Source organism: Arvicanthis niloticus, chromosome 16 (assembly GCF_011762505.2).
Source record: "Arvicanthis niloticus isolate mArvNil1 chromosome 16, mArvNil1.pat.X, whole genome shotgun sequence".
Classification (NCBI taxonomy): domain Eukaryota; kingdom Metazoa; phylum Chordata; class Mammalia; order Rodentia; family Muridae; genus Arvicanthis; species Arvicanthis niloticus.
Genome location: NC_047673.1, coordinates 35,629,744 through 35,653,928, shown reverse-complemented (window position 1 = coordinate 35,653,928; position 24,185 = coordinate 35,629,744). Strand labels below are relative to the sequence as shown.

At 40.4% G+C, this 24,185-nt stretch overlaps 1 protein-coding gene across 2 annotated transcripts in view; it reads left to right on the top strand.

Moving 5' to 3' along the window:
- The first annotated feature begins 4,458 nt into the window (after positions 1-4,458).
- Positions 4,459-24,185, top strand: part of Fam149a (family with sequence similarity 149 member A) — a 40,601-nt gene continuing 20,874 nt past the window's right edge. For both annotated transcript variants that reach the window (XM_034520292.2, XM_034520291.2), the window contains exon 1: positions 4,459-5,204. In XM_034520292.2, coding sequence (XP_034376183.1) covers positions 4,597-5,204 — 608 coding nt within the window. In that variant the 5' untranslated portion in view covers positions 4,459-4,596. The remainder of the gene's footprint in view (positions 5,205-24,185) is intronic.

The window sequence follows — 24,185 nt, the reverse complement described above, 5'->3', positions numbered from 1 at the left end:
GACAGCAGTTGAAAGGATAAGGATATTCTCTGAGTATAAGTGACATGTACAGACAGCACTGGGGGCTGTGAATCAGTGGTTTCCCTTTTCATCTGATAATAACAGCTACTCACTATTTGAGTAGCAGTTTCTCAAGAGAAGGACCATCTCATTTGGCTTAGTGTTTATGTTGGTAAGAGTTTTCTCTGGTGCATCAGACTGAATGCACCTTGAAGGTGTTTTTGTCTAGAACAGATCCTGCTGATTATACAACAAACCTCTCCGTCTCTTGATTTATGGTTCTTAGACTGTTCAAGTGACAATAGGAGCAGCAGTATAGTCTCCTCTGATGCCTGGGGACCCAGCTGGGCATGTTAATTCTCTTCACTGGCCATTAGTTCAGGGAGGGCTTAGGTCTATTTCTTGAAAGCTAGACTTAAATGGATGTTAGATTAAGAAACTTCTGGCAAGTATTTTGCTCCTCAAAAGATACAGTGAACTAAACCTTCCTCTTACATTCAGTGTAGCTTTTTAGGAAAAGGTAGCTGTTGTCCTAACACCCAGACAGTGTGCAACAAAAAAGAGAGAAAAGTCTTGGGTCTCTGATGACGTTGATAACTTACTTCAACAATCTCAGAAACAGCAAAGGACAGGTTTTCTATTCTGTGAGCAACTTAAGGGTCACACTGCTCAAGGCTGTGTTGGTAAGGGCTTTCTTTATGGTGTGTGATTCAATGCTCCTGGATTACTTGCCAGTCTGGTCCTTTATCCTCTCTGCTTCCTTGGATCTACCATGGGACCCAGTGTATATTGTTGTGATCCACAAGTATCTCTATCTGAATGTAGTATGTTGATAAACCTGTTCTTTTCTTCCTATTTTAATGTTTTCCTCTCAGTAGAACAAATTTAATGAAATAACTAAACAAGTTACCCCAGGGTCTTGTTAAAGTTACATTTGTTGTGCTTATCATGGAAAGTAGACACATTCATTGAAAGCATCCCAGTTGTACAACATTGAATGAACTTAGAAATGAAAGAAGCTATAATTTCTTTATAGTTCTTTGTCTCTGATTAATCAATGTAACCTGGGATCACTAGAAGAAAATAAAAACTAGAAGCTCTTTTACATTTTAAGCTCTGTTTAGTGGCCTCTACTCTATAAAGAAATGTAAGTCCCACATGATTGTTCCTAACTTGAGACAGATACTTTGTAAACAAATTAGTTAGTTACCCTTGTTTGTTTTGATCAAATGTTAAATTTCCAAAACATAAAATTTGTGCATAGAAACATTATTATAATTCCCTAATATTTTCTAGATGTCATAGCTAAATATCAGAAGAAAAATAAGCCAAGTTCTTAGCTAACCAAGATATGTTTTTTAAAACACTTTAACATTTTTTATAGCCTGTCTAAAATGAGAATGGTCCCAGCACATAAATCCTTTATTTTCATTGCATTATTATTGAAATAATGGCTTCAGCCGGAGCATCATGGTCCATCACCTAAGGCTCACGTCATGAAAACTGCATGCTGCTGGTAATTAAGGATTAGCCTGGTAACATCTCACATGTGCCTGAAAAGCTGTTGATGGATGAACAATGGCTGTAAAAGACCCAGTGTCTTCCTTAGAAGAGTTTACTATGCTTGCGATTGCAGATCATTTTTCCAAAGCAGAATCTGCAAAAACAAAAGGGCCAATCACTCACCCACTGCCCCTTGTGTATAAGGCTAGCTTTTCAGAAAGCCATATCCATTAGTTAACTGGAAGTGGGACTTCCTCCATCTCTCATTCTATCGCTTTCTCTACGAATTAAAGACAGTTGCTATCATCATTTAAGTATATAGTCAGCTGTTTAGAGCCAATATGGCCACTGAATACTTTTCTAGAATCACAAGTAAAATACTGTGATGGTGAGAGACTCTTCTCCACTCAAGTACTACCCTAACAGTTTCCTAGGGTTATCATAACAAATTACCACAGCAAGATGGCTTCAAATACCACACTTCTGCAGGCTACAAATCCTACACGGGGCATCTGCAGAGCTGCGGTCCCTTGGAAACCTGCAAGTCAGGACTTTTCTCTCCCTCTACCACATGGACAGTAGTTTTCAGACTGTGGTTTCCACATATCTGTCACCACAGAGGATATGGTGTTTTCCCCCATGTGACTGTTCTTGAAACCTTTCCTTCCTCAGAGTATACTGCCCTATTGTCTTAGGGTCCATGCAAATGACCTCATCTGAATTTGATTATACTATGGTCCTGTCACACAGATTTTTCATCTTATGGTTTCAGTTGAGGTCAACTATGATCAAAAAATATTACTGTAAGAATTATATGAATCTGTGTATGTATGCTTGTGTGTGTATATATGTATATATATATGTGTGTGTGTGTGTCTGTATATATACATATATACATGTTTATAGATAGATAGATAGATAGATAGATAGATAGATAGATAGATAGATAGATAGACAGACAGACAGTGTAAGGACAAAGGACCAGCCATTCAGATAGCATTCACTGCATGCCTGAGGAGCTATGTGAAGTATCTGAATGCCCTGATGTATGTTCCATAGCTTGGGGACCACCTGGCAAGTTGCAGCATAGGGGAATGACAAGAACATGGCAAGTGGTGGTTGGCTAATGCCAGTCTGCTTCTGGTAGCCTTTCACTGTCCTACACTTGGCACAGCTTTCCTGGTCTGGCCCCAGCACCTCTGTCCCTAGAATTCACCACTCCTGACCTTGGCTTGTCTGTCACTCATTCCTTCTTCCCCTCATCCTGATCCTTACTTCCAAGCTTTCCATGTTGATAACTGCATACTCTTCCTATTCCTAGAATCTAATTAAGATGGGGCCTTATTGTGCTCCCCCCCTTCTTTCTCTATGCAGATGCTCTGCTTTCTCTCAACTGATGCTGACTGAGATGGTGGTCACATGCCGGACTTGTGTCTAAGGGCTTAGACCTGTCACAAGGTGATATAGATAAGTATCTGTTTTGTTTTGTTCATTTTATTGTACTTCAAGAACAATGTATCTCCTTGCCTTTCCGTACTTAATGATTCTTAAAATTCTATAAAGGTGCTTCTGACATGTTTATTAGTGGAGTAGGAGGCACCAATATGATCATGGGCCATTTTCAATATGATAAGTAGAAAATGAGCTTCCTATAGGAAAACATAAAGCCTGATGTTCTTTTTGTGTTACAGTTTGAAAAGAAACACCCTCCCAGGCTCATGTGCTGGAGGCTTGGTCTTCAGCTGATAGTGTAAACATCCCCTGCTTTGAAATGTTTTCAAAATATTGTCATAGTTACAACAAGTAGAGAAGCAAAGTTAACCAACAGGCATAAAATAACTGTAGCTCAGAACCCCATTTGAGAACTTGCTAAACACTGAAGTACACAAAGGTCAAAGCTGACCACTCCTCATCTCAATGAATAAACCCTACCTATGTCTTTTGCAAGACTCAACACTGACCTCACCCTGCTGCAGGTGTTCACAGGCATATACTCTAATATATATATTATATAATAAATATCATATAACATATAATATATATTATTACATATATAATATATAATATAATATATTATATATTATAATATATTATATTATAATATATTATAATATAATATGTTATATTATAATATATTATATAATATATTATACATTATATATAATATTTTATTATATCAATTTATAATATAATAAAATAGAATAGATTATAGATTAATATATTAATATATATATATATTAATCAAATTAGGTGTAATGCCATTTGTTCCACGTAAGATATCTTTACATCTTCAGTGAGGGACAGAAAATAATCTCAGGGTAAACGAAGTGGAGCCCCGTTTCAAGCATATTCCTTCAATTCACCTTCTTCTTTGCCCTTCCTGTATCGAAGAACTGATTATGGGCATAGTATATTTGACATTGTCAAGTTGAATGAGTTCCAGAACATCCTGGAACCGATGTGTATGCTTGCAATGTCCTAGCTCCTGGGCAGCCTGAAGCTGTAAGGATGATGGCGAAATTTGAAACTGTTTCTTTAAGACAGGAGTCAAGGACGGGAGCTGGTGTTTCTATTGTGGACACAGCCCAGCTACAGTCTGGAGTCCAATTAGCAGAGAGCTTAGCAGGGGTTTTGTTTAGCTTAGCAACCGTCTGGGCAGCCCCAGGGGCCAGCCAGAGAATCTCCAACGAGTTTAGCCCATAATCTGTGCATCAAACACCAGTCCTCTTCTTGAGCTCTGTGCCCCTGGTCCCTTGGACATCTTACTACACTGTGGGACAGGAGGGATTCCTCTTTGCAGAGGGTAACCTGCCTCCCTCTGTCACCTTTGACAATTTCAGCAATCTGTGGGTCCATTGGAGAGGGTCTGTCAGACCCATAAGGAGCTAAACGCTAAAACAACAGCTTCCTAGGGGTGGAAAAAAACCTAGAAGCCTCGAGGAAGCAGTGTGCCAGGATCCAGGACCCCCTGCTCATCCCCAGGGTCACCAGATCCAGATCGCTACAGGGGGCAGTGGATGGAGCTCTGCAGCCCAGCACCTGGCGTCCTTGATCTCCTTGTGACAGTCACAGTAGCCTCTCCAGGACCAAGGCATGAAGGTCGCTGTGTTGGACCTGGGGTCTCTGTTCGCCAAGATCTTCAAGATCTCAACAGCATCCGCGGCGGTCTCCAGCCACCCTGGAGACGCAGCGGCCACAGGATCAGGGGAGTCCGGCGCCAGCACATCGCTTAGAGAGGCTGAGACCCTGACTTTACTTCCATCTCTGCCTCCAGACACTGCGGCCTCACGGGAGCCCTTCACCCCTGTGCACACTCCGCTGCTCCCTGCCTCGCACCCCAGGAGCTCTGCAGCCACCCATAGGGTAGAAGCTGCAGGGTGTCCTGGATCTCTGCCCAGCAGCTCAGGATCATCCGCACCTCCCTTACGCCCCTACAGCGGCTCTGCGGGCTCTGTGGCTTCAGTGGCTTTTCCCAGCCCAGGGGCTGTCTGGACGACCCTGCCTTCTGACACCATCCCCTTGGGCAGCAACAGCAGCGCAGCCTCGAGTCCACGGAACCCCCGCCAGCTGCCAGCTCCTGGAGAGCGAGATCCCAGTGTATGGATGGCCCCAGGTCCTGTCCCCAAAACTCTGTTCTTCACCTTGCCGGGCATTGGCGAAGAATGGACTTCAGACAGCGACTCCCAGGATGACCCAGAAGGGTGAGTACCAGTCTGCCAATTTTGATCTCCACCCTCTGCCTGTCACAATCTCTTCCCAGGTTCACTCCGCTCACTCTCAGGCTTTCTGATCGTTCCCAACATAGACTATGAGAAACTTTTCCTTAACATCCTCAGAGTAAACGTCTTGTTGATCAGGGTAGAAGAAGAGGGGAGGTTCAGGACTGTATGCTCGGTCTCTGCCACCAGAAGCACTGAACCCTAGACGGTGAGCATAATTTTCAGGAGGCTTCTTTTTTTCCAAGCACCTTTCTCTGCTACAGAATACACCAGGTGTCCAGGCAACCCACTCTACAGTATAGTAGCAATGGTTAAGAAATGGCTGAGTGGCGCTTCCACAGTTTCTGAGGATCAGATCCCAAGAGGAATGGCTTTTCTTTAAGCGACACCTAGTTAATTTGCATATGTATCACCTCATCTGTTACAAAGGAGACCTTGATGCTCAGGATTACTTCTCCCAGAGGTCTTCAGTTCTGTCTTGGGGCCCTGTGTTACTACAGAAACAGGGACTGACTTCATCAGAACAGAACGGGAATTGGAGGCCACTTTCCTCAGCGGATACAGACACACACACACACACACACACACACACACACCACACACACACACACACACACACACACACACACACACACACACACACACACACTACACCTGCCCTTTGAAAATCAACACGTTATCCTTACCAAATAACTAGAGACTCTAGAGTGACAGTGAATTCTATTTTAATGAGATCATATTGCTGGATGTTTTTAAGTGTGTACAAACTTTTTCATCTTCTTGAATGCTTACAGAAGAAAGCTGTTCATGGTATGAATTCGTAGTTTCAGGAAAGTGCCTGGCATTCTCATCAGTGCTGGGAGCTGTGTAATAGTAGGTCAAATGAAGCTGTTCATTTGAAATACTATGTTTTGAAATTTGTTTGTCAATCAATTACCCCCTAATAAGGAAAATCAATTGCACTTGGAATGCTGTTCTAATTACCTAAGGAATTGGGCCTTTGTTATTAGCAACTGGTCCTTAGCATTCATACAATTAATGTTTTATGAGCAAACAGATCTTCACAGTGACCTTAAACTCTAGGCTCAGCACTTTCATTTAGCAAATAGACATTAGAGCAGGCAGAATAGACCGGAAAGGAGGTGGCGTTAACCCCGATCCTTGTACATATTAGTTCATGTTTGTATTTTCCAAAACCTTTACAACAATTACTTTTTAACTAACTGTGCATTTGGTGTTATTTGCAGAAGAAGCTAATTTGCATTAGCAAATGCATCCAATGTTACTGAAAAGTAAAAAAAAAAAAATGAGTTTCAGTTGCTTTCAGAACTCAAAATGCGTCGAACGTTGTGCTTTTCACAAATCTTCCTGATGTGTGTGCGCCTACACTTACGAGCTGAAGACAAAGGTGTTGGTGGTGGCAGGCGGCAGACAGGCCTGAATGGATGATCTTCTTTGCAGATATAGAGTTGCTTCTTTCTTTTCATCACACCCAATTCTTTTCTCATCAAAAAGTAGAGACAGAGAGGAATAGGCTGAAATATTATGTATTTTTCCTTTAGGCTGTTGATAATATAGACTAAGTAAATATTATTAGGAAATGAATTTAAATTATCTCCTTGCCAGCTCACCTGTTGGTTAGGACATTACTATTAAAACTGAACACTTACTGTTCAAGAGCCAATAGACCTGGGAAGAGAGACACAGTTAATGTGAAAATGGCGGTGGTGTTGGAGGGAAGTGACTAGAGAGAATATGAACATATATAAAAATGGAAACACATCCTTGAGAGACACAGATCCTATTTTTAGATCATAGTACTCAGTTATAGAAGAAAATCTGAAACCATGGTTTAGATAGGTAGGTAACTAGAAAGAGAGAGAGAGAGTAAGCAAAGAGAGAAATACACAAAGAGAAAGAAAAAGAGTGAGAGAGACAGAGAGAGAGAGAGAGGATAGGTTAAATAATAGACAGGAGATAGGTAGATATACAAATAGATCAATAGATAGATGATAGATCAATAGATGATAGATGATAATAGATGATAGAAGATAGATGATTGATAGATATATGATTGATAGATAATAGATGATAGATAGAAGATAGATGATTGATTGATGATAGATGTCTGATTGATAGATTAAGTAGATGCTAGGTAGATGATAGGTGGATAGATACATACATACATACATACATACATACATACATACATACATAGGGCTGCATTTGGGTGAAGGTGGAGAGAAATGAGTTTTCTCTCCTTGTCTTGTTGTCTTGTCCCCCCAGACATGTGTTCTAACACGTTTGATGTTTGCCTTCACTCCCCTATGCATTTTCTCTCTACGCTGCACTCCATTTGCCCTGTTGCCCACTGGCCCTTCACCTTCTCATTCTGTAACTCTGTTCCCTGTAAAGTGCTTAGTGATTTGTTCTGCAAATGAAAAAATTCCTAGCAATTGATATAGCACATACGCTAGTATGTTACACCAAGAAGAAAGTGCTTCTTTTATCCTGGGATCAACCTTTAAAATTTCAAGAAGAATACAGAATGCTAGTCATTACCTGCCCTTTGTACAGTACAGCGAGTGTCCATTCTCACCCCACAACAGTGTACCGTGATGCTTACGGCAGCACATGCCCACAAAGGCATTCAGTTAAAACACATTAAATAAATGAATAAAAATGTTTCCATCCTCAGATGGTCCACTTTCATGAGTTCTTAATTTCAAAAAACCAGGAAAAAAATTGTCTTTTTTTTTTTTTTTTAAGACTATTTGTTCTTGGGCCCTATTTTGGTTTGGTTTTCTTGGTATTTTCTCAGAGTAAGTAATGCTTTCTCCTGGGACATGCTGTTCCCTCAGGGATGACTTGTGAGCTCAGCCTACAAGGGTTAAGTGGCTTTTACATTGTTTTAGAGTCATATGACCGTGCCTTTCATTAGAAGTCAGCTAAGGAAACAGAGAAGCCAGTAAAGTGCCTGCCACACAAACTCAAGGAGCTCCACCCTCAGTATTTATGGAAAATAAGTTAGGAGTGGGGGCATGCAAGTGTTTGTAATTTCAGTACTGGGAAGGTGGACACTCGTAAATGCCTGGGCCTTGGTGATCAGCTAGCCTAGATATATCAGTGAGCCCCAGGCCAGATCAGACCCTGTCCCCATCAGCCAATTCCCTTCTCTTCTGTTAAACTAGAAATAAAAATTCCCAGTCAAAGATATCACCCGGGTTAAAAGAGGCAACACATAATACAAAAGTCCCTTTGGTCAACACATGTGCACACACGCAAATGTATACATACATATACACATGTGCACACATATGCACATGCACATATACACATGTGTCCTCACACACACACACATACATATACACATGCAAGAACACACATATACATATGCACATGCATTCACATATGTACACATATGCATGCCAATACATGGACACACAAACTCACATGATTTTCAACATGTAACATTTCCTTAAACATAAAACAATTTTCTCCTTACCACTTAAGCAGTAGCTGGTTTTAACTTTAAATTGTTCTCCTTGTTGTTTTATTTAAAAATCTTGTGATTGAGCTAGTGGTTAGTCTCCTACTATACCTTTAAAGAGCAAGTTTAAAAACGTTCTTTATAACAGTCTTCATACACAGAACCTGGCTGTATTAATTATGTAACAACCACCATGTGATATGTAATCAAGATCCTGAGTTACATAGTAATTACGATTTGCTCAGGTTTTTAGCACACATATTAAAGTCAGATTGATGTTGATCTAAATCCAATTGTATAGTATTTTTAAAAGGAGTCCTTACAGTATTAATAGCTATTCCCATCACTCAATTCACTTTCCCATCTGTTAAACTTGGAATAATAGTCCCCTGTCAGAGATATTGTAGGGCTTAAAAGAAGGGACATATGCTATAATGTCCTTAGCCAGTTATTCTCATTATTCCCAACATTATTTTCCTCTTCCCACCTGTTACACATCCTAGTCTTGGGCCTTTGTTGACTTTGTCTGGTGCCAACAGAGTTTTGCTTCTTGACACCGCTAGCACTAAGCACTCCATAAATAGCCATTACTATTGTTTTACAATGTTCAGTATTACAGATACAGTATTTATCATTCACAGCATCCTTTGTACAGAGTAGAGTTTAGTCAGGATCTACAGTGAAAGTTAATGTGTTATTTTCCAAATGCGAATTGCCAAACTGTATGTCACAAATACCTGTTCTATATAAGATCTGTGGTGAGTTAGATTTTTGGAGTAGAGCAAAACCTGGAAATTGTTAGAATAAGAAAAAGATGAATCATTCAGGAGAGGCTAATAAATAGCACAGCACACACACACATTAAACACTGTGTATGCTTTATTAAATAAGCAAATGAACACAATTAAAAACATATTGAAAAATTCAGACTCTGTCCATTGATTCTGGAGAAGTAAAAGAAGTTAATGAGGACATTATTTTGTTTTTTTTTTTTTTAAAGCTAAATAAAGCCAGGGCAATGATTATATATACTGAACTTAAAATCACTAGGTAATAAATATTTGAAATTTTAAAAATGTTTTTTTAGATCCTCAAAACTATTTCATTTATTGTAGAAATATGATGTTTTTCTAAAGTTTCAAGGATTCCTTCACTGTGTTCTACAACCACCATATTTTCAACAGGACAAGATGACGGCCTGTTCCTCAGCTCCCTGGAAGGCTGAAAACTGATGTTACAAAAATTCCAACCGTGACATTTTGTGCGTGGCATTGCCCTTTGGGATCTGGATTTTCATTTTTAATAATCCTATTCGAATAGTTTCCACAAAGCGGAAGTCATTCGCTATTTTCACCTCACCTTCCGAGTACATATTAAACATCACTGGGGTAACTGAGGAAAGCTCATCCATTCCTTGCAGCCAATCAGGATAACTCGATCCACTGCCCTTTCTCATGTCTTCTCACCTGTCTTACTTAGGAGATGGACAAAGTTAACCCACTGCATCAGCTCCACTGCACCCTAGGGGTGGGATGGTTGCTGATATGTGTCTTGGCTGTGCTAACGTGTTTAATTCCAAAAACATCCTAGATACCACAGTACCACTGAAACAAGGGACAGGTTTTTGTTTTCTCCAAAACCCATTGGGATTACAGAAGATATCTGCAACTCAAGAGGTTACCACACACTTGAAAGCAACAGCTGAAACGTAGCATTGGAAAATGAGGTTAGTCCCTTGACAGTGCCACAGGTGGAGGACAGGCACCAAGTTTCTAGAGGCCTTCAATATTCTTTGTCTCTCTTTCGATACCTCTCAGAAGATTCACGAGCAGTTGTTAGCATAATCACACCACTTGAATCCTTAATCTCCACAGAAGGATAAGGGCTTGTAAGTAACAAGGGCAATAGATAGTTTATTCCTTTATGTAAGTTACTTCTATTTTGGGGAGTGGGGGACAGGTCACACCTTATGACTGATATTGGCATAAAGAACTGTGATTTGAGATGACTCATAGGTAAAACGAAATTGTACCCTGTAGCAGTCATTTTAGAAATGTCTGTCTTTTAAAGAGTTTAAATGTTACAAAAGCAAAACACACCCAGAATCTTCTGTGGAAACCCTCGGCTGCTGGTTTTTTTTTTTTTTTTTCTTCTTCTTCTTATAGTAAAAACAAACAAACAAACAAAAACACTTTTATCTTGGTTAAGAGCCAATCTCTGTTTAATGGAAACATGTCTACCATGTTCCAGAGCTCATGGTGTTTGTGACTTACAAGATCAATATTAAATTCAGTGTCTTCTTTCCTGTTTAGCACATCTCAGTTGGTAACATAGTTAGCCCACTTTGAATCTAGAGCAGCACATTTGTATGTGCTACAGCCACACTTTGAATCTATATGCTTACTGTCCTTGCTGAAAATGCTAGATTTTATCCCACACTGACTATGAAGCAGAGGGCAACTTGATTTCCTCTATAAGCGATCAATGAGTTGCTCTTGCAACTTAATCACTAAGGAGTGACTGCATCATTAGCTAAGATTCCTTTGGAAGATCAATGGACAGTCACATTACATCCTGTACTGTGTTTCTTACAAAGCATCCCCTGTTCTACTCCCAGCCACCAAAGATGAAGTTGTTTCAGCATGAACAACTGTTAAAGCTCAGAAACTTTAACGTATGCTCAGGAGTTAAGGAGAGCTGGAAATCAGCCAGCTAGTCTGGCTCTGAAACCCCAGTTGGTTCAGATCCTCTCACTTCCTGATTAGATTAAGGAATCCTGGGGTAGCCAGGACTCAGCTCAGTCTGCTTTCAGAAATAAATGTAATAATCCTCTGTGAGTGTTTAAGCTGCAGGCAACAGTTTAGTGCTGTTTACTACCCACAGTGCTTACTTACAAGGAAGTAGAAATGTTTCTGTGCGGAGAAACTTTGGTATTTAAAAGCATTCTAAATACAAGAGAGTCAGTGTGGGTTTTAGAATGTCAGAGCAGGTTAGACTTTCATACAGGAGGCCTTAGTGCAAGCCACGTGGGCTATTTCATAAAGATAAAAGGACCAGTTTATGAGAAAATGTAAAAATTTCTAATTGATAAGCACCAATAACATACACCAAAAAAAAAAAAAAAAAAAAAAAAAAACCAATATGAGGATGTAGCATTTAACAAACTCACTGCTAAAGTTTCCTCTACAGATGCAAGAAAAAGAAATATGTTTGTGTTCTCTGTCCACCAGACCCTGGAAATCAAACTCAGATGGAAGGAGAGAGGGATTTTAAAACATAGGGTGACATCATTTTTAGAGCCGTGAAGTGCATTTGTCCCAGAGTCAAAACTGTGTTTTAGTTCAAAACATAAACCTAAAATTTATAATTTATAAGGGTTAGAATTTTTAAAGACTGAGATTTTTAAAACACGGAAAAATAACTCCTCTTTAAAAACATGAAAAATTTACAAATTACACCATATTAAAATGAAGAAAATCCTTTTATTAAAGAAACCTCTTATGGGAAGGTTTTTAACTAACTCATACAAGCTTTGTAAAGCCAGCTAGCCCCGAAATGGTAGTTAATTGCCAGAAATAAGGTCGGCCAGAATTATTTCTTTTTGAGTTGAGTTAATATTTGCTCTGGTTTTACGTAGTATCTCTGTGAAAGATGGAAACCTAATTTGTTACTGGGTAAGGGTTAGAACTCAAGATTAAGGTACCCTTCATAGCAGGGGCTTATTAATATGTTCATTGTTACTCAGTACAATAGTATATTCCAGTTCTTACTAGTTATAAACATGTTTCTTAGGTGTATGGATGCTTTCTCCACTGTCTCATTTAGGGTTACTATTGCTCTGATGAAACACCATGACCAAAGCATGTTGGGGAGAAAACGGATTCTTTCATTCACAGTTTCGTCTAACAGTTCACCAACAAACTGCAGTGAGGTCAGGAACTCAAGCAGAGCAGGAACCTGGAGGCAGGAGCTGATGCAGAGGTCATGGAGGGATGCTGCTTATGGGCACGCTTCCTGTGGCTTAGTCAGCTGCTTTCTTATAGAATCCAGAACCACCAGCCCAGGGATGGCACCACCCACAATGGGCTGGTTCCTCCCTCATGAATCACCAATTAAGAGGGTGGTCTTCAGCTGGATCTTATGGAGGCATTCTCTCAATTGAGGTGCCCTCCTTTCTGATGACTCTATTATGTGTCAAGTTGACACTGAACTTGCCATCACAATTGGCCCTTTGTCAACTTGACACACAAACACATCACTGCTAACCTCTCCTTTCTTACACTTCCCTGAGACCATGCACTAATACCAATACAATAAAAAACATTCCAAATTTTTAAAAATCTCAGTCTTTAAAAATTCTAACCCTTATAAATTCAATCTCTTAAGAATAGCCAATCTCTTTTAGAATCCACTCTTAAAATTCAACTGAAGGCCCCTGTGTCAAATGAAAAATAAAAGATTTTCTTACTTCAAAAGGGAAGAGAACCAGGGCACAGTCATAATCAAATTCTATCAAAACAAAACTCCAAAAGTGGAAATAGCTCAATGCCTAATTATCTGTATTTGCTCACAGTCGTATGAGCTTCTCCAAGGAGTTTGGGTTACTTCTCCAGCTCTGATTTCTGCCCCCCACACAGCTTGTCTTCCAGGCTAGGCCTGGTTCCACACCACCAAAGCTGCTCTTCTTGGTCATTCCATGGTTCTAGCATCTCAAAACATGCTGGGGTCCCTTGCTGCAACCGGCCTGCACTTTCACCTATAGCTTCTGGTCTTTCCTCAGGGATTCCAGCTCTGCCATACAATGTCAGGCCTCAGTTGCTCTCTTCATGATCCTTTCACACCTTCAGAACCAGTACAACCTGAGTGACTCTTACACCACCATGTTCCACTGCCAGCATAAGGCAGAACCTTGGCTGCTTCTGAACCATTGCTTCTGTGTGCTGACCCTGAGGAAACACTTCCCAGAAGACTTCATCTCAGTGATGCTGGTCTCTTCTTAATCACAGCTGATTCTTCAGTCCCAGCTGACCAACATTCATTGTCCCAACAAAGCAAAGGCTTTTACTTGAGTAATTATGGTTTTTTGTTAACCACAGCCAATTCTTAGGCTCTAGCTGATAACACACCATGATTCTTCCCACATAAGGTCTGGTAGAGTCTTTGCTTATGTCACATTGCCTCTGCAATGTCACAAGCCAGTTTTCCATTGTCTCCACTGCCCTAAACATATTTACCTTCCAGACTCTTACAGAACATCTCACTGAGTTCTCAACACTTAGAGGCTTTTCTATACCAAAGTTCTAAAGTCCTTCCATAAGCTTGCCCAAAACATGGTCAGATCGGTCTCAGCCATATCCCACTATGCTGGTACCAATTTGTTTTAGAGTTTCTATTGCTGTGATGAAAAACTATGACTGAAGCAACTTGGGGAGGAACGGGTTTATTTCACTCATGGTTCCATATAAGAGTTCATCATCAAAAGCAATGAGGGCAGGAACTCAAGCGGGCAGGAACCTCGAGGCAGGATCCGATGCAGAAGCCATGGAGTAGTATTGCATACTAGGTTGCTTATTATGGCTTGCTCAGCCTGCTTTCTTATAGAACCCAGAACCATTGTATCAAGGATGGCACCACCCACAATGGACAGTGCCTTCCCACATCATCACAGATTAAGAAAATGCTCTATACTGGATCTTATGGAGGCATTTTCTCAATTAAGGTTCCCTCCTTTCAAGTAAAACCAACCAGCACATATTCCTACAGTGTCTGTGTGCTATGCCTTAGGAGTCCAGAAGAGGGTGTTAGATTCCCTGGAACTAGAGCTGCAGCCTATTTTAAGCTATCATGTGGATGCTGGAAATCAAACTCTGGTCGCGGAGAGAGCAGCCAGTGCTCTTAACTGCTAAGCCATCTCTCCAGTCCTTTTATTATGGTGCATTTTAATAAAAGGGAATTCAGAGGTAGCATATGCCTCTGAGACTAGCATTTGGGAAACTGAGGCTAAGATATGGTTTAAGGCCAACATAAAGGAATAAAGTTTGATTTATTTTTGATGCACCCATTGTGGGGGGTGCTTGTGATTCAGGATCTCAGTATGTTTTCATGATTGGCCTCATGCCAGTGTTCCCGTCCCAGCCTTCCAGTGCTGCAGTTAGAGGTGTGTATGCGAGATACTGCTTTCAGCAAACCTTGCCTTTACTTCCTATTCTATTAGAAAGAAAACAGCTGCAAATTATTTTCTAATACTTTGTCAGTTGGAATTTGAATTTTTCCTTAGTGTAATAGACCTTGCAGATTTGCTCAAGCTTTTTAGAAATCATTAATACCCTAGTGTTTATATAAAAGGAAAAGTACAACCCAAATGGATTCCTCAAAATAATTAGTAAGTGATTCCATGCATTCTTTCTCTGCTTGGCATTTGAAGCCAATACATTTTTTTTTAACCCAATATGTTCTGTGGTGGTAAAATATAATATTGTAAGGTAAGTATCAGTATGGTAAGGTACTATCATACTTTTGTAAGGCAGTACCATAAGAATATGTTGAGATTCACAGCCATAGCTACTTTATCTTTAAGCTGCATCGATGTGAAATCAGGGTACATGTGCTGTTGCTAAGGGGTTTGAGGAATGTTATCTATACTTAGCTTCTAGTGTGCATATTTATATTAAACAGGTGTCTTAGTTACTTCATATTGTACAGTTGTGAAAAAAAATCCAACGGCCAAGGTGAAGTATAAAAGAAAGCATTTAATTTGGTGCGTTTAGAAGATTAGAGTTCATGATGGTGGCGGGAACAGCTAGAAGGTCACATCTTGATATGCAAGTTGGAAGCAGAAAGAAAGGGGGGGGTCGTGGTGGTGGTGGTCGTGGTGGTGGTGATTACACAAACCTTTTGAAATTTAAGTCTGTCTCTAGTAACACACCTCCTTCTACAAGGCCACGTCTATCATTCTGAAACGGTACCACCAATTGGGGAGCAAATATTGAAACCTAGGAGCCTATGGAGGCCATTTTTATTTAAACCACCACACCAAGTGTCCTGCATTGTTCCTAGATTTCTTTTAAGTTGGAGATACCCTTGAAAGTGGGAGGTGTATTTTTAAATTGTAATAAACACACACACACACACACACACTCACACACAATGTCATTTTCACTATGTTTAAATGCAATCAGGGCATTGGGTGGATTTTAATGTTGTACTCTCCCTCTCCTCTGCCTTTTCACCTGAGTCTTTTTATCCTCCCAAAGAGAAACTATAACCATGTCCACCAGCTCTGCATTCAATTCTTAACCCCAACCCCAACCCCAACCCCTCCCCAAAGAAGCATCATTCTGCTTTCTTCCCCTGAATGCAGCTCTCAGAGTTACCAAATATAGGTAGAACCATGTGTCTTCTTTCTTTCTTTCTTTCTTTCTTTCTTTCTTTCTTTCTTTCTTTCTTTCTTTCTTCCTTCCTTCCTTCCTTCCTTCCTTCCTTCCTTCCTTCTTTCTTTCTCTCTCTCTTTCTTTCTCTCTTTCTGTCTCTTTCTTTTTTCTTTCTTTTATATCTCATGTAGTTTTCTAAGCATCACACCTTTTAAACTTCATTTTACATGTTTACATACATTTTTCGTATGTGCAATACAGAAACATAACAGTTTAATGAATGTGAAGCGTGGGGTGATGTCTCTTATGTTTCATGATAAGCACTTCCAGGTTCTCACCCAGGTGACTGCTGTCCTGAGATGCTATGGATGGTGGGCACATCCCAACTTCTGAGTTAAATAAACCATGGAAAATTATTCTCTTTGTTTTCTATTTCCAACCTTTTAATTACTTTCTGGTTGTCAACGTTAAATGCAGTTGTATGTGAAGTTAGAATACTTGAAGCATTTTCAGGCCTGGCTTTTTGCTAAGTGCTGTCTGTACGCAATGGAGAAGTCTAGACTCTCGCTTCTCATGAGGCAGGAAGCACAGACCAAGAGCACAGTCACACCTAGAGTCTTGCAAACTAAGTTCTCCTTTCAGCTTTGTTCAGCAAAAAGAAGGTCCTGCAGCAAGAAGAGGAACTTCTGTGTTCTGTCAAGGGTACTTTCCCTCAGCCCTAAGTATTCCTTAGTTATCCTGACCTAATGCAAAATCCAGTGGTTCTGTTCTGTGGCTGGAAAGAGCCTTCTTCAGCTCATGTTTCCACCCAAAAACACAGTAGGTTTTACTTAGGGTAATGGTAGGAAATTATGCGAGGAAGCCTGGCTGATCACTTCATGTGCTAAAGCGAGGGTACGTGTGTCTGGTTGGGAGTGACTAGTGGTGGATCTTACTTTCTTCTTTTGTAAGAGGAAAGCTTCAGTTAGGCCCTCTTCACCATCCTTGAATCAGGGACTATGGCTGTCAAGATGGCTCAGTAGGTAATGGTGCTTGCTGCCACACCAGAAGACTTGAGTTAGACCCCTGGGGAAGAAGAAGTGGAAGAAGTGGAAGAAGAGAACCAACTCCTTCAAGTTGTTCTCTGAAAACCTCATGTGTGCCCTGGAATGCTTATGCATATGTGCAAAAGTGTGCATGACTGTGTGCATGCATGTGCACACACATGTGCACACATACACAATCAGTAAGCAAGCAAACAAAATTTAACAATGAAATAGCTAATATATATTGAAGTTTGAATACAAGACTAACTATGACATGATTCCTGGGATCGAGTGCTTGGAGTGGTAGGGTGTGGTTGTGACGGGACAGAAAGATAGAATCATAAAGCAGATGAATAGGAACCACGGTTCTCAAGGTCTCAGCTTGGGTCCACAGAGAACAGAACCCCTGAGATTTTGTGAGAAACACAAATTCTCACCCTCATAACTGCTGGGATGGAAAGAGAAAGGCAAGGTCTAATGACTTGCATTTTGACAAATACTAGGGGGATACAGGTGCAACTTAAAAATGGAGAACTGCAGAACTCAGTTGTGATCAGTGGGAACAGAAGACATGGGCATAGTTCATCATTCTGAACTAAGAGTCTCTAGACTTAGAACTAACTATAGTAGTTAAATTATCTCCATTGACAGTTTGTGTGTGTGTGTGTGTGTGTGTGTGTGTGTGTGTGTGTGTTGGGTTATAGGTAGAAGCTGAGAAAAACTCACTCCAGAGACAGAAGCTTAGAAATGAAAGTTTTATTTTCTGTGCGTGCAGGGAGGTGGCAAGTTCAGGATCTGAACTGTGTCCTGAAGGGAGATTGTACGTTTTTATACGATGGAAGCCCAAAACAAGGGGAATGGGGTGACCTGTTGCATTGACTAATCATATTTTGACAAAAGGGGTTAAGCAAGGAAGTTAACTCTGGTGACTGGACCTTATCTGGGTCACCAGGTTTCGGGATCCTTGATTCATCTTTTGCAGTCAAGTCCCCTCCTGGTCCAGAATTCAGAATGATAAGGGAGCAAAGGAGAGAATAAGCTGCATGTAGTCAATTAAGTCATGATGGGCAATGCATTTATGACTTGTATGCCTTAGTTTAGATAATCAGCAGCTTCCTTCTTTACTGGTTAACAGACAAACATGAAACATCAGAAGAAGCAGGATAGGAGATAGTTCTGGGACCTAGGAATGTGAGCTCAGGTTTGGCTCTGCCAGCAAGATGGAATTTGTTCCTGAGATGGCTGGATTCAGGATGCTGTCTCCTAACGTTTGGAAGTTTTTATATGTTTGCCATATTTTAACAGGCTTTTGAAGCTAAACAATAGATTTTATCAAACAGATTATACAGCAATGGGTATCAATAAGTATGAATAAAAGCACAGAGTGGCCAGTTGGTGGTGGCGCACGCCTTTAATCCTAGCACTTGGGAGGCAGAGGCAGGCGGATTTCTGAGTTCGAGGCCGGCCTGGTCTACAGAGTAAGTTCCAGGACAGCCAGGGCTACACAGAGAAACTCTGTCTCAAAACAAACAAACAAACAAACAAAAAACAAAACAAACAAACAAACAAACAAAAAACACAACAAAACCAAAACAAAACAAACAAAAAGCACAGAGTGAGTCTCCTTATGTCCTACAGTGATGCTCTACAGAGTCGCTGCAAAACAATGAAATGTGGAACTGGGCGTCTTGGGACAAATCTGCCATCCCAGAACTTAGGAGCTCACTCCTAGAAACAATACAATTTGGTTCCTGTGAGACCCTAGACTCAACATTTTCATGATTTGATCAATATAATCTTATCTAATCTTATCTATGTGTGTTTGTGTCTATGAATACAAAAATCATTCACGTACATATAAGTGATTCACTAACAGATACTTTACAACCCTCGATAGCAACCATACCTTGTGCCAGTAGAAACCTTACCTGACACCGTAGTTTCTTCATACACAGCACAGCATATCTTTCGTACTTACAAGCATAATACAGCACTTAAGTCTATACCTGAGAATCACCCTAAGACAAGGATTCACAGTACAAGATTAGAAACAAGAATGATGTCACCTTGTGTGATCTCAGCTGGAAGCCTGCGCCCCATACACATGTAACAATTTTTATGAACAGTTCTTGAGCATGTTCCAAGTGTCCCAGTTTTAAGCCCTTGGTGCAAACGTGTGCAGTAAATCTAGTAACTAAGACTATGTGTGAATGAACAAGACGTAAGGCTCGATGTGGGCGTCATAAATCTTCACAATAGCTGAATTTGCAAACAGTGAACCAGAAAAAATCATGAGCTTCAACTACTTTTTAACACTTCATTTATGTGAGGTGATACAGTCCTCATCTGCCATCGTCTAGGAATGGCTGCAAAGCTGTAGTGTTTGGCTGTGCCATTGACATGAAGAAATAAATCCCAACAATGCAAAAAATTAGAAAAATTAGATTATATAATCTAATTATTTACATTATAACTTGAGAAATTGAACTGTTTGTTTTTTTCCCCAGAAATCTATTTTATGTTGTTTCTTCTTCTATGGTCTCATGATAAAAATAAGTCTTAAAATTCAAGGGAAAAAAAAAACCAGTAGCTCTTACCAAATGCCATTGAATTCATCTTTCTGGCTCTTATAGACTGCCACTGAATTCATTTTTCCAATGTATTAAGTTGAAATGTGAAATTTCTGTTTCTGTGACAGATAAAGGATTTTAATAACGACAATGTGGTGTTTCTGTCCAACAATGCATCACATCCTTTGTAGATGTCACCATCTCTTTTCAGAGTTTGGCCATGTGTTTTACTGTGAGTAATATACTAATCCTGCATCTTTCTGTGATCGTGGGTAAAATCGTGAACGTCAAAGAAATTGTATATTTTTCTCGCTTTCTTTGTAACAAATCTTACAGTTTTTCGTTTGTGATCGCTTCTCAAGTTAGCAATTCGTTTGTTGCTGAATAATGCAGCCCATAGAGTCTTCATGTCACCCAGAGAAGGCTCTGGCGGTATACGCTGCAGATTGAGTTACAAGTAGAATATATGACATAATGAAACATACTTTCGAAATGTTAGTAAAATGTTGTGGAACATATTTGTTGTTTGTGAATAAAAGAAGTATACAAGAAAACGAACTCCAACGCAATTCAGTTAATGAGTTTGAGACAAATGTTTATAAGGTAAAATATATGAGGTCAGACTGGGCCAGTGTGTATAAACCCGCTTGCCCCTGACAATTTATACCATGTTGCTGACCTTGCTTTTCTTCCCTCTTTAGGAGAGGAGCATCACTCGGGGTAAGTTTCAGAAGAATAGGATATGAAGCTTCTGGTCCTAGTTGCCTGAGAAATTGAAAGCTCTCCGTCCACCCATGGTAGATTCTAATACGATGGCACTTCCTGTGTGCCGTGTGCACCAGATAATTGACACAGAAAGAGTGGTTTCTGAGCTAAATAAGATTCTCAGTCTCTTCTAAAATGAAAACCTAGTAAATCCTAAATCTTGGAAAACAAACAAAACAAAACAAACAAAACCTCAAAAGATAAAGTAGTAACAAAAACACATTCAGTCTGTGTAAGGAACCTAACGACAAAAAGGGACGTGGCGCCATCTATTGGATTTTTTGAGCATTGGGCTACAATATTTTCCTATCAGTCTTGGATAAACAGTAATTGGGGAAGAGAATAAGAAAGGTTAGTGCAAGTATTAAGTACAGTTTTCAAATTTAACAATAATTTCATATTTAAGAAGGCTCTACTTTTAGCATCTATTATTAAGGTACGTTTGTCACAATGAACCACTCAGCATTGGTTTTACTAGTAATTTCTCTCCTGTTTTCTCCAGAGTATTAGGTATTAGTCAGTGTTCTTCAGAGAAATAGAACTAATTGGAAAAGAGAGAGAGAGAGAGAGAGAGAGAGAGCAGTAGAGCTTATAAATGAACATTCTTTTGTAAATGTATCTCACTTGTCTTCTGGGCGGTGGTGGATGGTCTAGATCCACTAAATAAGAAGGTTTTTATCGCTTCATTACTTAAGCAAGAAGCACTGTTCTAGATGTTGAAATTGGAGCAATGATGTGAACTAAATGCCATAGAAATAAAGAAAATGGAACTATTTGGGTGTTGAACAGAATCCTCAGGAAACAGGAGTCAGAGCGAGAGCTATGCATAACTGAGCAGTCCTGGTCTAGGCGTGCATTAGATGCTCATTGTTTCAGCTCGGATCCCACATTTTGGGTGTCTAAGGCTCTAAAAGTAAGACTGTCTCTCTAGGCAACACTAGGAAGTGCGTTCTGTTCAGGAATCAGATTCTACACAGCAATGAAGCTAAAGTCAAAGGTTTGGCTTATAAAGACTTCAGAAAGAGCTGAAGTGTTTTCTTATGTCACATGGCTTTCCAAGATCCTAAAAATTCTATCCGAAGCCTTGACATTCACCAAAGGGCCAACTCACAAATGATGGTGTGGCTTAGGGGCAACACAGTGAAATCTGGCAAATATTAAGTAAATGGCAATTTGCTACGGGGGGGGGGGGTGTTGGAGGAGTAGTGGAGGGAACCACTGTCTTGGACTGAAAAGATGCAGGCGTTTGGACCTCTTACCCGGACTTCTGGGAGGAATCAGGCTGTGAACCTACTGAATAGGTTGCAATTGCACATGAACTTTAATACTGAGGATGAGACCAGAGACTGGACACAGAGAGTGGATAAGAGCCGGGGAGATGGCAGAGAGCAGAAGTGAGTATTCATTGGGAATTGTTAGCATGTGCCAGCTGGGACCCCCTTTGCTGCGGTTGTTGAACAAGAAGGTCAACACAGTTACCCCATCTCTGTCCCACCACCGTTGTCCACTGTCTGAGTAGAAGGTTGATGGCTCCTCTTGAAACTGGAGGACCAAAGGCTGGCTTCTGGAACTCCAAAAGGCTCTGCCACCTAGTCCACATGCCAATTGAAAGGAGTAATGGTAAAAGTAACGATGAGTAATGTAAAAAAAAAAAAAATACCAGAAAGCAATTTTATTCAACATGACCACATTGGGAAGGGAACCCGAGAAAGGGGTCCAAAGACCCCACATTCATCATCTGGATCCTGACACGAGTTTCAAATTTAAACATAAGGAGAAAACTTTCCCTGTGGTATGTCATTCTAGGGATCCAAAATTTAGGAGAATGGCTTCTCCCTGTGCCTTCAGCTAAAGTAAAGGTGACAGACATGAGATAAAAACAGAGATGTCAGTTTTCACCAATCTGCCTTGGGCCTAAGTGATGAGGCTATATTCATCAGCAATAACAGTTGCAAGCTTCTGTTTGAGCTGTTTGTTTACAGGCCTCCGGGTGCAAAGGAAGGAAATGGCCTGTAAACAACCATCCCAGCCATGGACATGCTGAGAGTGTTATGTGAGCAGAGGCAGGGACTAGCTGGATTGCTATAGATTCAAGATGGCTGTGGACTGGGTCATCCTTCCCGATGAGAAGGGTGGTTTATTTCCATGCCTTCAATTCCATGACCACTTTAATTATAGTATGTAGCAAAGGTGTTACTACCCCGGTGTCAGGCCAGGCTTTGATGGAGTGGACAGTGTCTAGTTTCTTGGAGTCCTGTGCTACGGAGTTGGTCGGTGGCCATCTTGCTGAAGGAACTATTTGAAGCCTTGAGACTTCACAAAAGGGATGCCCAACTAAAACCAGGCTTTTAGCCACATACGAGTCACCTCGAGTTGGGTGTACAACTACATGAAGCCAATGTGGATCCTTCAGACCTGATCAGCTACCAGGAAAAACCTGAGCAGCCTCAGAAGGAGCAGCATGTCTGAATTCTGCAATTGTAAACATGAGGAAATGAGTTTTTAGTCTTTTAAAAAAATCTTTAAATTAAAATACACTCACATTATTTACTTCCATCCCTTTCCTCCCCTGACCTTTCCCATGTATCTCCTTCTCACTCTCAAATTTATGGCCGCTATTTTTTCAAATTGCTGTTATATATATATATATTTCACAGCATATATATGTATATATATACATATATGTGTGTGTATGTGTGTCTGTGTCTGTGTGTATCTGTGTGTGTGTAAATATTCCTAATTATATAAATAAAATCTGCTCCATCCATATAATGTTACCTCTATGTGTATGATTTTAAGACTAACCATTTGTTATTGGATAACCATTTGGGGGCTCTTCCCTGGGGAAGGCTATTTCTCCTGCTCTCAACATTTCTTAGCTGCCTGTAGCTCTTTGAGGGTGCCAACAATGGGCGTGCTAACATGAAAGGCAGGGCTCTCATGGGGCCTCAACCTTAGGGTTTTTAGTTTGATTTCTGTGCAGATGGAGGTTGCACTCAGGCCTGCAGAGAAGAAGTTTACCACCGAGCTGCACATGTCTTGAACCATTGTTTCACTCTGGCCATAAATTTGTGATATATTAATGTTTAAAAGTAGATATCTTTACATATACACACTCACACCCACGCGTGCGCACATACAAGTGCACAGGCACACATGCTCAAACAACCAAGTACCCTTGCACGCACATGCATTTGCACGTACACTCATCTGCTCACACATACACAAATGAAACTGGTAATTCACTTCTGTAATCCCCAGTGGTCACTCAAGAGACTGAAGCAACAGGATTGCTATGGTGGGAACTAGCCTTGGCTACATAGTCAGTTCCTGACCAACTTGGGCTACAAGGAGAGAGACTGCATCTCAAAACACTCAAGAAAACAAACACATGCAATAAACCAATGAGTCAAACAGCAATGAGGCTCTGTGGCTTACATTAAAATGACTGGTTTGCGTGACTTTGAGGATCTCTTTGCAGGAGCAGAGACTGCCCAGCCAAGGGTGCTGATCTTATGTATCATCAGACCTAAAGCTCCGATTAATTAATCTTGCATTTACTAGATCTAGCCTTGGATATTTTAAACCTCTCTTGCCTTCTCACCGGAAACCTTCCATCTCATTGATGCTGAGAGGAGGGATGTTCTTTCCCTTTCTCTCAGATATGTAAATGCTATTTTGGAGAAGCTAGGCTAGAAATATCAGGGCTTGGGAAATCAATATTTTGGAGAGAACTGTGGGGT